At 33.0% G+C, this 14,719-nt stretch overlaps 2 protein-coding genes across 10 annotated transcripts in view; both read right to left on the bottom strand.

The window, feature by feature from the left end:
• The window catches only part of LOC100808191 (calcineurin B-like protein 2), a 6,825-nt gene extending 4,698 nt beyond the window's left edge, over window positions 1-2,127 (bottom strand). Inside the window, exons 1-2 of one of the 5 annotated variants that reach the window (XM_014761835.3) lie at window positions 1,619-2,127; window positions 429-624 (exon numbers count right to left, since the gene is read on the bottom strand). The gene's annotated coding sequence lies outside the window, so the exon portion shown is untranslated. The other 4 variants (XM_014761837.3, XM_014761836.3, XM_006586734.4 and 1 more) reach the window with 4 other exon arrangements.
• Window positions 2,128-6,704: 4,577 nt separating this feature from the next.
• Window positions 6,705-14,297, bottom strand: LOC100807132 (BTB/POZ domain-containing protein At5g47800). 5 transcript variants are annotated; one of them, XM_006586728.4, is made up of 9 exons: window positions 14,096-14,297; window positions 13,833-13,900; window positions 13,538-13,623; window positions 9,936-10,025; window positions 9,428-9,553; window positions 9,192-9,261; window positions 8,701-9,099; window positions 7,872-8,612; window positions 6,705-7,420 (listed from the first exon to the last, which is right to left on the bottom strand). In XM_006586728.4, the coding sequence occupies exons 5-9, from the start codon at window positions 9,484-9,486 to the stop codon at window positions 6,890-6,892; spliced, it is 1,800 nt and encodes a 599-aa protein (XP_006586791.1). In that variant the 5' UTR covers window positions 9,487-9,553; window positions 9,936-10,025; window positions 13,538-13,623; window positions 13,833-13,900; window positions 14,096-14,297; the 3' UTR covers window positions 6,705-6,889. The 5 variants fall into 5 exon arrangements, with proteins under 5 accessions (XP_006586791.1, XP_006586792.1, XP_006586795.1 ...); XM_006586729.4 differs by lacking the exon at window positions 13,833-13,900; XM_006586732.4 differs by lacking the exon at window positions 14,096-14,297 and having other exon boundaries at window positions 9,428-9,542; window positions 13,833-14,081.
• Between the last annotated feature and the right edge of the window lie 422 nt (window positions 14,298-14,719).

Genomic DNA, 14,719 nt, shown 5'->3' with positions numbered 1-14,719 from the left:
ACATTATTCCAACAGGGAAAAGGACATTATATACACATACTGATTGAAAAACAACCATGGCATGCTCCTTGATACAGGTGAGACAGAAGCAGAGGAAGTGCTACAGTACTCCAGGCCAAGGGTCTATAATTTCATCTTAAGCACTACCACACCACCAAGTAACTATGTCTATGAGTACACTACCATACCAATAGGAATGCAGGCAAAAAAGTTACAGCAAACAAGTACCAATGGTATATTCAAACAACATTGCAGATAAGCCAAGCATAAACATATAGTACACTAAATTTGACATATCACTAACCATGCAATACCACAAGCAATATATGAATTCAACGCTGTAATGAAGCAGACAAAAACAAAAGAAATGTTTCAATCAAAGATTTAAAGCCCACATACATAGTTTTCAGAATCAAAACTTCACTAACCAGTCCTTTGAAATGTCACTTTTTTCACCATCACCACTTAGACTCAAGACAAGAGGCAAGGAAAAACATAAGGGATATAGGATTGACAGCTTCAAGTGTTTCCTTCCTTCCAGTCTCTGAGGACAAAACAAGTATATTGCAAGACAACAAATGCAACTATAATCGGTATAACTAAAAGCATATGTTTGCTCAAAGCCTGAAATACCGACCAAAACCAATAGAATCATCAATGATCTTAATTTACATTCCATTTCAGCTACCATTAAAGGAAGCCGGCCAGCTACCTTTGTCATCACATGAATTATAGAATTTAATATGCAATTACACATACATTCAATCCAGGCAACAAAAGGAAGAATATATGTTATACCATATATTGATAAATTGAAGCATGTAGACACGCAGGCATAATATTCCCATGCAGTACATAGATAGCTAAAATAAATTTCTGGTTTCACCATCCTGAAAGTTATAACTCCAACACATCTACTCATTGCTTTACTTGAGAATCCAACAAGTTAATACTAGCAGTCCATTAGTTAAAATTTATACCAGACCCGCCAAAACAGATTCACACGATTCCCCTTAAAAACAAATATACTACAACCACGGAAAGCAGAAACATGTTCTTGAAGAAACACACACATGAACTCATTCTACCAATAAACTACACTATAAACTAAGAGCTAGTCATAATTATTCAGCAACAAATAAAAAAGTAACACATACATGATCTCGTTCTACCAATAAACTAGACTATAAACTAAGAGGTAATCGTAAATATTCCGCAACAAATAAAAGCAGAAAGATTCACAAAACCGGATAAACGGAAAATCACAGTTCCAACAACACAAAACACAATTCACACTCCCTTACATGCAACAACCAAGGCAAGAAAGAAAGGAAGCAACTTTGTGACACTAAACATGGTCTGAATTGAACTCCCATTGAGATTTCGAAATGGCACTTTTGAGAAGCATTTAAAAAAACATGAGAGTGACACGGACAATGCAAAATTGAACAGATTCATCTTCTTTGATACTAATTAAACAACACACAAAGTTAAGTGCTTTCAAAATTAAATTAAAATCTCCAGATGAATTAAATAACAAAATAAAAAGAAAACAACTTGCTAAGTGATAGAGACGAAGCAGTGCAGAACAGGGTAAAAATGGAGTAGTGGGGTTTACCTTTCAGAAAAACCAGAGAAAGAAGAAGGATTGGACATTTTTGTCTATGTAATTTAGTATGAAAATAAAAAAGGAGGGAGAAATTGTGTTTGTGTGTATTTATAATTTTTTTTCATCAAAAACTATTATTTATTTATTATAAAAATTGGTTTTACTTAATAAATATCTAGGTAAACAGGTGAGTAATTGAAAAATTAAATGCCATGGAGCCATAAAAAATTGTAAATTAATTTACAAAAGAATTTAATGAGACACACTAATTGTAAAATAATCACAAATTATGATTTTTGAGATAATCGTACAAAAATGAAAAACAATTATGATAAATAATAATTTGTGATCGAATAAAATATAAAATTATAATTGAATAATATTTTTTCTCTTGTGGAAACAAAAATATAGGGGTTATTAGAAAGAGGGGAATAAACCATTTTTGGTGAGAAGAGACAAACTTGGAAGGCAAAAACTCCGTGGCTATGGCAGAGAAAGCTGTTTCATAATCAATGACATGTGGCTCGAATCTTGACTGGTGGTTTCAGTTTTTCTGATGGGTGGTTGACCCATGGAATCATATTTGTTAATAGTAATGATGATGATATTCATTCCAACAAATAAATTTTCTTTCTAACTTTTTTATATTATGTTTTGAATTATTAATTATTACTAGTAGTAATTCTTATGAGATGAATTTCCACTTCATATTTTTACCAAAAATCTGTATAAAGATTATTTTAGATTGTGTTAAAAAAGAGTTTAATTTAATGTAGAGAGAAAAATTATACTCATAATTGAATAATGATATAAGATATTTTTGTATTATTAGTGTGTAGATTATTTTCTAAAACAAGTATTGAAAATTATATTATATTATAAAAAAGTATTGAAAATTAGTGGCTTACCTGTTTTAATTTAACTATTTAATTTTATATTAATATTCTTCTAATTAGTTAAAAGATAAATATTAAATGCCTTAAAATCTTGTTGGCATTCACATTTTCTTAATTGCTTAAATGGTAAATATTAAATTAAACCAAAAATAATAAATACTAAATGGGAATGTTTTTATAAAAATATTTAATGTCTTAAAAGTGGTTTGTAAAGCATTTAATATTTTAGAATGTAGTCAATTTGAAATATTATTAATATAATTTATTAAAAACATATAAAATATTCATTTAAAGAAAATATTCTGAAAATTACATTATATGCTCTTAATTAATCAATATAATAACTAATAAGCACTGAATAAAAGTTAATGTTAACAAAAATACTTTTTTTACCAAGATACATTTTTAATTATTTTAAAAATTGTTTTTTTGTTATAGTTAGGAACTAATTTAACTTTCCTATTTGTTTTTTAATTGCCAAACAAACAAATATATATACTTCCTAACATGCAATTAACTAATTCAGAAAAATAATTAATTTAATTGATAATATTAAATTTATTTTAAATTAATATGTTTATCCAAGACTATCCCTATGAACAAAATTAACAAACATTTAATGTGTTATATTTTTCTCACTTCATCTCATTCTAAAACTGAAATTATTTAAGAGTATTTTAGTAAAAAAAAAAAAACTAATGCATGAAACATTTTAGAGTAAATCTTATAGAAATAACCAAATTACTCTTTTATTTTAGACCTTATAATATAAGGATCGGAGGAGGAAGTATATATCACAGCCTGGATTTTGTCACAATATTTTCTAAAGCTAGACTGAAACGAAATAAGAATTTAATACATAAAGTAATAATCCATTTTAAAATGAGGTATTATTTCTTGTTTTTATTTAATAATAATCCATTTTAAAGTAATGATGAGTTAATTCTTGAACTGATTTCAATCAATAATTTAATGGATTTGCAAATAAATGAAGAGGTGGAAGAGAGGGTAAAGAAAACTCTATAAGGGAAGCTCCACAATCAATACATGAATTCCCTTGATATCATGCCATCTTCATCCGACAAGTATTATATTATAAGTAGGTAAGGTAAAGATATAAGGTTGATTTACTGGTTAAAGGAAGAAAGAAGAGGAAGAAGTTACGGGTTTAAATTCCTTCCAATAATTTTTTTTATCAAAAACTAACAACTAACATTTCTTAAAAAAAAAACCATGTATGAGTAAAATCCAGGGGAAAAAAATAACAAAAAGAGATCTGCAGGAAACTAGAAAGCCTTACCTTAGCTTTCATATAACAATGACCCTCACAATCAGGGACCAATTTAGGGGGGCAAGCAGGGATTAGATTTTATCTTTAGTTTTACACATAACTTTAATAATAATTATTTTTATTAGAAGTTAAATAATTATATAATTGTGTACAAAAAAAATTTGGCTCCCCCTTTGAAGCATTCTTGGAGCTATGCAGAATCCAAGCAGTGGAGCTATGTTTCTGTGGCTGTGTCTCCCCAGAATCATGGTTTCAAGTAAAAATTTCCTCTTGCACTTGTCATAATCCCTGTTGTTCCTGTGCTGAAGTAATCAGTTGCCTTGCATAAGTCCATGAAGCTCATTCTAGGAATCAATCTCTCCAACAATCTTGCTAGCTGTGGATGGAATGCCACACGACACGGTAGCCTGTATCGTGGAAGAAATTATTAGGTGGTCTTAAACCACATGACATAAATAAGTGCTATTAGTTTTTTCTCGTAAATTGAAAAACTTGAATACATGTCAAGTAGAAACCACATGGACAGTAATGTTTTGAAAGTAAATATCACATGCTAGCAAGAGGAAAATGAATATGTAAAATGACCATAATATGAGATGCAAACTGAGATTAGAACAAGTGACGCGGCACAAGTGTCCATGTCTCCCAAAAATAAGATAAAGCTCAAGTAATGACTAATGACATCAGTGTTTGAGCTCAAATATCACATGCTCGCAACTGAAGAGAGAAAGAGAGAGAGAGAGAGAGAACCTCTTTGCTTCCTTGATCTTGCAAGGCCAATGGTAGCAATTCAGCTTTTTGTCTAGTCTCCTTTTGATGGTTCTGCTTCTTTCTTAAGGGATGAATGGCATTACTCCTCTTTTTGAATTCCGTCCAAGGTTCATAATAGTACATGAAAGCTAATAGGACAGTAGTGGCTGAAGAAACAAAACCAATTAGAAAACTATACCAAAAAGGTCTACCAATCAAGCTCTCATCACACCTTCTTAGTGCTCCCCCACATCAACATTGCTGACAAAAACAGGCACTGGCCCTTCTAACAAGTTGTTAGCAACACTAAAATCTCGAAGTCGATAAAGCAACACAAATTCTTGTGGGATTTCACCTTAGAAATTGTTATTTGAGAGATCAAGTGAGATCAGACATGGCAGCTTAGTTGATATATCAGATGGGATATATCCCGAAAGCTGGTTGTGAGAGAGGTCTAGAGTCTGCAACCATGTGAAATTTTCAATGCATTGAGGAAACTTTCCCTTCAGACCCTTACTAGAAAGCAAGAGACTGATTACTCTATCTTCCACATCATGTTGATTCCAGCATTCAACACCATTAAATTTACATATGTCACCTTCAGTGTTGCTCTCAAAATCCCAGCTAGGTAAGTTATTAAACCGGTCCAATTTCTTGATGGTTTGCAAGCAATAGATGTCACTTTCAGCACCATAACCTGCCATAAAGAGACTGAACAATGACCAAAAGATCAGGAGAACATTTAAATTTCTTGTGGTAGGCATAGGCTTCATTTTTGTGGACATATATGGGTACAACAAAACTAGAAAAAATGGACAAATTGAAGCATAGTTGTTGATTTGGTGAGGGAATGTTTGAATGCTGTACGAGAGTCATTTTTGTTGACCAATTTTAATTGTCGAGGGAATGTTTGAATTCTGTACGAGAGTCATTTTTGTTCCTATGTGTGTTTATTGTTGAGATTGATTTGGTGAGTTGTGGTTTTTGTAAAAAAAAATAATTGTTTTGATTTTCAATTTGAGAAAAGGTGTTGTTGTGAAAGTATCTGGTTCATTTTGCTTTGGAGAGTTCATTTTGTGAAATTGTGGCTAGTTGCGACAGTGAGGAGAGAAGAAGGCACCCAAGTGATGTACATGAAGCTGAAGAACAACAATTGCGTTTTTGAATAAAGGATAGAAGAATAGATTGATTTGTTGTTGTTATTGACATGAAGACAGTCTTTGTAATTGCATTTGCAGAAACCCAACCAAGTCAAGTTGAAGAACAACAATTGTGTTTTGGTGTAATAAAACATAGAATTGAACACCGAACAATGAATCATACTTTTTCGTCGCCAACCACTGTCGTGCTTCACCGCTTATGCCCTCTAAAATCACTAACCCTATGAACATCGAAGTATTTTTAACAGCCTCATTTAAAAAACTATTATAACTACAGGGATAAAAAAAGTAATAGCCACTTCAAAATAAACTTTTTATATTTTGTTAACATAAATTAAATACGATTGTAAAAACTTGAACTCAAAGTCTCACGTGGCAAAAAACTTACATGTGTCCACTTCTGATTGGTTGGTCAACAGAGGGCATTAAAATATGGTGAATAAAACTTGTACCAAAGGAATCGCCTAAACCTTTACCTTGCTTTATTGTCATTGATTTTAGTTTTCTTTATCCATCAATTGAATTGCTTAAAACTTTCTCTAAATTTTTCTATAATCATATTCTTCATGTTCAAAAGTATTTTGCAAAAAAGTTTTCCACAAACTCACTTTATTCCCTTCTTGAGTTTGACTAGCCATTTGGATAAAACACTACTACACTACATTAAAGGATGGAATGTTGGCACTAGGTAGCAATCTATTGAATTATATGAGTTTTTAATTTTATAAAGTCTTATCTTTGTTAATTACTAATGAATTCCAGTTCTGTTTTTTTCCTTAGAAATTCAAAAGTGGAGAGTGGAGACCAATATTAATAAGGGTTTGGTTTTTTTAGTGTATAAGCACAACTATGCCTAAGATAAACATGACCTCTAAATGGCTAAACTTGTTCATTTTCCTCTGCCACTGCCACAAGCACAATAATGGGTTTTATTCCTTTTTATATAAGGCAATTGAAATGTGATGAAAATAGTATCAATCTGAGAGAAGTCAACTGTATTTGTTGCAATGACCTCTTTGATAAATATAACTCTTTAACAGTTATAGATACTATAAAGGACAATACCTTGCTTACATTTATGACATGTGTAAAAAAGAAATGATAAGAATAGAGGCTACTAAGTTCATATATAGGGAAATGAAGATTGCTCTGAGTGTTTCAAAGAGTATAATCACTATTATCTCTATCTTCCCTTTTCACGGCCATGTTCTGATTTTTTGCTTCTTGCCCTTTGTATGTTTTTCTTAGTATCCAAGTCTGAGTTGCTGCTTGACATTCTTTCATCTTTGGCTCCCCTTAACTTTTCTGACCCTATTATATCTTCAGTGTCTCCTCTTATAGCCATCTTTTTTTCCAAGTCCAATGCCAACTTACCATCTGATCTTTTAGTTTTGTGTTGACCCTTTTCTCTACTTTCAGCATGGGAGATTCTTCTTGTGACTTCTTCTTTGTTTACTAAAGATCGCTTGCCATGGCTATCTCTAGTGGCTGGTCTCTTCTTTGCTCCTAGAAGTAGATCATGTGACTTTTGCAGCTTGGAACTAGTGGTTTCCTTTGAATCTTTTTCTTGTTCAAAGTAGAGGAGCTGCACCACAGTTCTCAACGGCAGAAATTCATTTTTGACTGCATGTGCACGCACTTCTGGGGTCAGCTTTTGGCACTCCAGAATCCCACACAAGCGCTTTTTGTCTGCTTTGCTCAGGTCTGGATGCACCTGTGTAAGCATTGAACGGAAGTCACATCATGAATGCACTATAAGCTAATTTAAGACTTTATTTGGATAAACTCCTCAATAAGTATATATAGGAAAAAAAAAGATAAAATGAATTAAGTTAAAAACTTAAAATCAGCTTTAGGAGAAGCTAAATGAGAGAATTTGCATAAATTATTTTATGCATAAGCTAATTTTAATTTATGACATAAGCTTAATTAATTTTATCTTCTTATTTTATTCTTCTATAAGTGTTTATTGAGAAGTTTATCCAAACAGGTATAAATGTTTAATGCCAATTTAATAACTTCAGTATTTTGATGCGAACAGTGTGTATCTCAAAAGGTGCTGAAGTATCTTGTGTTTCATGAGCATCTGATATGTATCCAATAAAGTTACCATGAAAATTAAACAAAGTGTAGACATTGTTTAAGACATTGCATGGACAATTCACCTTAAGATAGATGTTGATAGCCTGGTAGAGATCATCATGCTCTAATCGGCCAATAGCCGGCACAGTTTCAGCCAGGGAGACAAACTTTGACACTGGCATATTATCGTCCCTTGCCACCACTTGAAGATAGGAATCAATGAGCTTACCAACATTTCTGATTGATTTTATCAAGTGCCTGTTATCCACAGCACCAGGGGAGATTCTTTTCCAAAACTTCAAGTAACTTTCCAACACTGCTAGGACTAACTCCGTGTCATAAAAGTTTTGGTCCAAAGGGGATGTTGAAGGATAAAGGAGGTCACTCACTGTTGCCTCCTCAAACTGTATGCTGGCTCTCTTTATCAGTTCTGTTTTGGTCACTGGGGAGACACCAAGAGGGCTTGAAATGCTGAGAAGCCTTAACAAGAAGCCAGCTGAAACTGACCCTCTATCAGCAGGAATCATGCTCACAATTGTCTCCAGAATTTTTCGGCTCACTGATTTAGATTCTTCTGTTTGTGTTGCTGAATTGAATGAACTTTTAAGCTTTGTGATGCCGGGTAGCCACTTACAGGCATAGACATGCAAGGCTTCACCAATAAGCTGTGGTGGGAGCACATATGTTGATCTAATAGCCATTAATATGCACCTGAAAAGATCTATGTTAAGATCGGACACATCCTCAGTCCACCAATCCTTTGGGACTGAATGATGCTGTTTTCGGGTATAACCAGGCCTAGTGTAGGTGTAGGACCATTTGACCTGCACATAATCATCGTTGTTAAGAAAAACAATGTTCCAAGCACCAATCTTAGAAATGTGAAAAAAATTATGGTCTTGAGTTCCTTACCTGTGGTGGGGGTGTGAGAATTTTCTCAATAATTGAATCAATGCATTTTCTTGTTATGCCAAGATTCTCAGACCACTTCGGTAACTTGTCAGTGGCCTGTAGTGCTGCAATAGAGTCTTTCCATCCTTCAAGAATGCATGAATTGAAGAAAGCCTCAAGTTTGCTTACAAAGTTCCCCTTCTCAATGGACTCGTTCATTTGGAGGAGTCTAGCAGCACAAAGTACAGGTACAAAGTTATGAGCACTGATGTTGATTGAAACTCCATAGCAGAACTTAGCACAGAGTTCAAAAGCATCTGCCCCTCCAGGCATATCATGAAGCTCTAGAGGAACATTCTCAGAACCACTAGAATCTGAGCAAAGTCTTTGTAGAAGGCCACATTTTGGGAGAAGTGAAGACTGTAGCACACATAAATAGAATTGTAAATGAACCAAGATTAAGTTTGTTATTTTCTTTTATGCACACATCACACTCAATCTAATTCTAATACCTTGTGTAGCAGATAAGTAGTGTCATAGATTTTTATCACAAGATCAGCTGGTATATCTGAAACAAGACTCCTGCATTTATGATTATGATAATATACGTTAGTTTATGAATATATATATATATATATATATATATATATATATATATATATATATATATATATATATATATATATATATATATATACAGGGAAAATAGTTTGTGTACCACTCTTGGACCAAATATCTATATAAATACCTGGTAGCTTGTTCACTGTAAAAAGTATCTGGTCTTGTTCCAAGTTTCATGAACTTCATATCTACTTATTGTGATATATACCCAATGGTCAAGAAAAAAACCTCTACTTGAAAGCCTGCACAAATTCTGAACACTACAACTTCAATGATGCTACAGATCCCATAAAATAATTAGAGAGAGAGAGAACATCATGTGTTTTATATTAAACCCTTTGTCCCTTTTTCAGGTGTGAATCAAAAGGTTTTTTAGTTGTTGCAAGATATTGGTGAACATGCATACATGGATTATATCATGGTTTTGGTTCATGATTATGCAACACCCCAACATGGCAGTAGCATCTTCTATTTCAAGCAAACAAACTAAGAACTGGAGGAGAGAGTGAAGAAATCACTATAGATGAAGCTTGAAGAACAGGACATGAATTCACATGATATCATTCTTCATACTACTATGTATGAGAAAAATCCAGAAAATAAAGAACAGAAAGAGATATGCAACAAAGCCTTACCTCAACTTTCATATAACAATGACCCTCACAACCTCATTTATTTGCATATAACTCTGCAAGAACTTCAATTTATAGATGTGGTGTCCTCATCTACAGATGAAATAAAAGAAGAGACAATAAATTCCAGTTTTTGCCTTCATGCACTGAGAAAGAGTACACAGAACAGTAACTGTACAGAGAAGTACTTATGCTAGATACCATGCATTGATGCAAAACAGTAAACTGTATTGAGAAGTACTTATGCTAGATGCCATGCATTGATGCAAATTTGTCTCTACCCTGGTGCCTTTGGAAGTTACTTCCAACTTCAAGCTGAACTAAGTAGGTGAAGCTAATAAATAAAATTAGGTGGATGAAGAATACCTTTGGAAGTTACACCAGATTTCTGATCCTTATGCCCACAACAACTAATAAGAAACTGAAGAACTTAATAATTTGAATACTGATGACTTATAATGTTATGCAACTCATCTGTATTGTTTTCTTCAAATTTTGAGAAAGGGAAAACTATGTCAACAAGAGAAGAACAAGGAAACTGATAATGGAAAATGCTAATATCAATGTCCCCTTATAATAACATAAACTGTTACATAAGTCCCTGAACTTGCAGCTGTCCGACAAAGTCAATACCACATGGTTTTTCTAGAGCTTTGTCTCTCAGGTGATCACTTGATATGGGGAAAAAAGACGCCCTCTATTATTATTATAAGTTATACATTCCATTTGGGCAAAATATTCAAATGATCCTAAAGGGATTTGAACCAAACTCTCCAATAATGTCTGCACATATTTCTTTCTCGGAAATGCATTTTGGATAAAGCAACAACATGATTTAAAGTTAACTTAAATTATTGCACACATCAGCATCTTTTTTCTACTCTAAATATGTTGATTGGCAAAAGTAAAAAGTAAAAACTCAATTACTCTTCTGAAGTATAATGCAGCAAACAGCATACATTTGAATTTTCCTACAAACTGCAAAAGTGTTGTAATTTATACGTATAGCTTAGAAAATTAGTGTGGATAAATATCTAGAACCAATACTTGGTTCCACTGCTCAATTGGATTTTGGAGAAGAAAATCATCTTTACATCCAAAACCAACTTTAGGATTTTGTTATTGGATAAATCCTCAAAGTGAATCTCAGAACCGATGCATACCTATTTTTTTTCTTTTTGGTCTCATACCTTGGTATGTCACTTTGGATCCTGACTAATATGATTTTTTTTTTCAAATGATGACAACAAAGTTTGAACCTAAGATTTTGTATATACTACTCAAACCCCACACCATTAGGCCAATTCTAGTGGGTTTCCCGACTAATCTAAATTGAGCTACATTGAATCTCCTAACTGATGCATATCCATTTCAATACCTTATTAATACTATAGTTTTTCTTTGCTGGTATTCTAGAGGAAATTAGGTGATATGTGATATCAAATATGACTCTGAATCCAATGACTTGTACGTGGGCCAATTGTTTATCATATATATATATATATATATATATATATATATATATATATATATATAATGTTTACTGTTGGTAAATGCATGAGTAGTTTGTTAATCATATGATAAACATTGGTAACCAATAACTAAAACATTACTAACAAAGTGTAGATATAACATTACTTCCTTTTACACACTTCTTAACAATGCATATTCCCTCCATTCTCAAATAAATGTTACTACCGAAAAGCTTTTTTGTTCAAAATAATCTGTTGTTTTTCACTGCCAAGAAAGCATTTATTACCTTTGTTTTCCAGCTTTCCCTTCTCCTCTCAAGAAAGCATAAATTGGTAACATATACTTTCAAGAAAAGGACAACTTTGTCCTATTGTGCTTTTTTCTCACAGTATTAGAATAATTGATCGTTTCCTTAATCCTTGTACAGTACTCTAAAGTGGCACTAATTTGAGAATGAAGAGAGTATAGTAAATTAAATGCTATTGAAGAGTTATTTATTGTGATGATCCATAATGGATAATTGTCTGAGAACTAATTACATAGACACAAACACGCACACATAATATGCTGAGTGAGTTTTATAGATGAATATTTTCATTATTTTGTGTACTGAATAGTGAATACTCATCCAACCCTCAAAAAAAGGATAATTGAAGAAAGAAGCAGCAGCATCGAAAAAATATGCCTTTATGCAACAAAGCATATTTTTTACCTTGACTAATGGCTCCTGTGTTTGGAAGTTGAAGATTAACTATTATCTAAGACCAAAAAAAAAATACTATAGCTTTAAAAGTACGTCACTGTTTGGATCATAAGTGTATATAAATCCAGAGCAAATACGTACTAAAACATACTGAGATCTTTCCAGAAGAAACTTTTGATTCCATATATATAAGTATGCTTGATTATGTTAAGAAAATAGTATGAAAATCCGAGAGAAAATGATACACCAAGCTAATTGTGACCACTGGTCAATGCTTCCTAAGATAATACAAATATAATCCATGCATCATTTTTGTGAGGTTACTTTGCTTAGTCGCTTTCCTTGTGTCTCCAAAGAACTATATATAAACTAATGTAGACTTTTTTATTTTCTATTGAAACTTATAATTGGTCAGCATTGGTCCTCATCCAATGTATGGTCTTCTCAATTATCCTACCCTTTATTAAGCACATAGGAACCAAGAAAAACGGAAGACAACTTTTTCTTTCTTCCATTATTATTTCTCTTTTTCTTCCCAATTTCTGAAAGCTCAGAATTATTAATTTCACAAAGGCTACTCTTTAGACAAGTTTCATATATAATATAAGGGAAATAAAGAACCTATACAATGCTTCTTAAGGTTGAGGATTATGATACATTAGTGCTACTTCTGTGAGGCCTTTTCCACCGTTCATTTGTTAAAATCTGACATACCGTTTGGTCGATGCTTTCACAGACAAGTGGAGGCAAAGCAAAAAGCACCGTGTTTGTGGCACAGCACCTATATTACTTTCAACAAGACACGCAAAAAAAAGTGCTTCATGTTTTTCTTCCAAATAATATGGCAGCAGGAATCTTACAAGGCACCTTTTTTCTTAGAGGTAATAACTCTCACAGATCCCAATATTCCATAATCACCGCCAAAATTCAGAAAAAGTGCATAGTTAATTTCAGCTACCTTTGCTAAATACAGAATCAATGACATCCCTATATGATTCTTGGAATGGCATTTAGCCAATTATGTGGTTCTTCTTCTCATCTCCAATTGATAAAAGTTCTATACTAGTCACTCTCCTCTCACTTCACACCCTTCACAAGATGGTTTTACCATTTTCCTTTTTGTCTTTTTTCTCTTGGAATTTTTTAAGCCAACAGAACCTACGCTGTTTGCTGCTTTTTCAGAAAAACAAATTTATATCTGACAAAAGTGCTCTTCATCTTTATAACAGAATGAAAAAGGCTTTTAACTGGTTGTGAAGTGGTAAGTCAAACAAAAAATGCTTTAATCAAATTCCTCCCTAGCCCCCCCTACTTATCTCCCTATGCTTTCACAATTAGGCCTCTCAACAAAACACTAAACAATTGCATTGGAAAATGTCAAAAGAACTTAAAAAAAAAAAAAAAAAAGTAAAGAAAGCAGAAAACGTACCCCGTGAACATATCATTGATGATACTTGAATGATAGGAACCAGAAAAAAAGCATTCACAACTGAAAAAGCTGCAGTTCCTAAGTAACTGCACAAAATGAAGAAAGTAGATGAAGCAGAAGCATCAGTTTTTGATATGTGGTGGTGGCCTAAACTAAAGTCAGAAAGAAAGCATATCTGCATGGACAAGTGAAGAATGCTTTACTAGTTTCATGCAAGTAATCCTCAGAGACAAATAAATAGAGAGAGGGTTATGCTATAGCTTAAAAAGACTCGTGTGGTAGAAGTAGAACCAACCAGGGAAGGCACCAACACCAAGTGAAGGAAAACGAGTACTACACCACAATGTCTCCTAACCAAGAGTGCTATAGAGTACAACATTGAAAAGAGAGAGAGAAGGAGTGGTTCCTTTGGAATTAGTCAACATAGTAATGTATCAGAAGCATGCCATGATATATTATATTCCTTTGAATAGTAGCAGATACTGGAATGCAATATAGAGAGGGAGAAAGAAAAAAAAAATTGATAAACAAGTCTTGTCTTGAGTCTTGAGTCTTCACCTCAACAACAGCTTCAAAAATTGGTGTTGTATGATTAAACCACAAAAAGCATGCAATGCAAGTGGGTTAAGGCATTGGAGTGCTCTCTCCTATACTAATTGAAAAGAAGCTTGAGTGGGGCCTAGTCTCAAACATAGGTGAAAGATACACTGTGCATTCATCATCATGCTTCCCCCCACTATACTAAACCTAGGGATATTCTTCTTCTTCTATTAGGCCCTATATATGCCTTGGCCACCCTTGTGTGCATGTTGGCCACGTGTCCACTTCTGTGCCGTTTGTTACATCAACCCTGATGAGATTGCTCTGACTTCTCTCTTTTGGTTTCTTCTGAAGCCAAACACAGACAAACATTTCTCTTTCTCATCCCTGTCACTGTATGGTTTCATTTTGGAGGTGTTTTTCTCCTACTATTTTTCAATCACAATGGTTAGAATTTGGAATTTTATTTTAATAATTTATACTGATTTTTAATGGAAATCTTTATAATAAGGATATTTTTTTTAACTTACAGTCAGAAATTAATTCTTTTGAGATGTAAAAATTACTTAAATACGCGATTAAGATTCAAATTCTTATTAACATATTTAATAAATCTTATTATCTATCAACTGTGTTTAAACT

This window comes from Glycine max, chromosome 9 (genome assembly GCF_000004515.6).
Source record: "Glycine max cultivar Williams 82 chromosome 9, Glycine_max_v4.0, whole genome shotgun sequence".
Lineage (NCBI taxonomy): Eukaryota > Viridiplantae > Streptophyta > Magnoliopsida > Fabales > Fabaceae > Glycine > Glycine max.
Note: the sequence above shows the minus strand (reverse complement) of the source record. Positions and strands in the feature narration are given on the sequence as shown.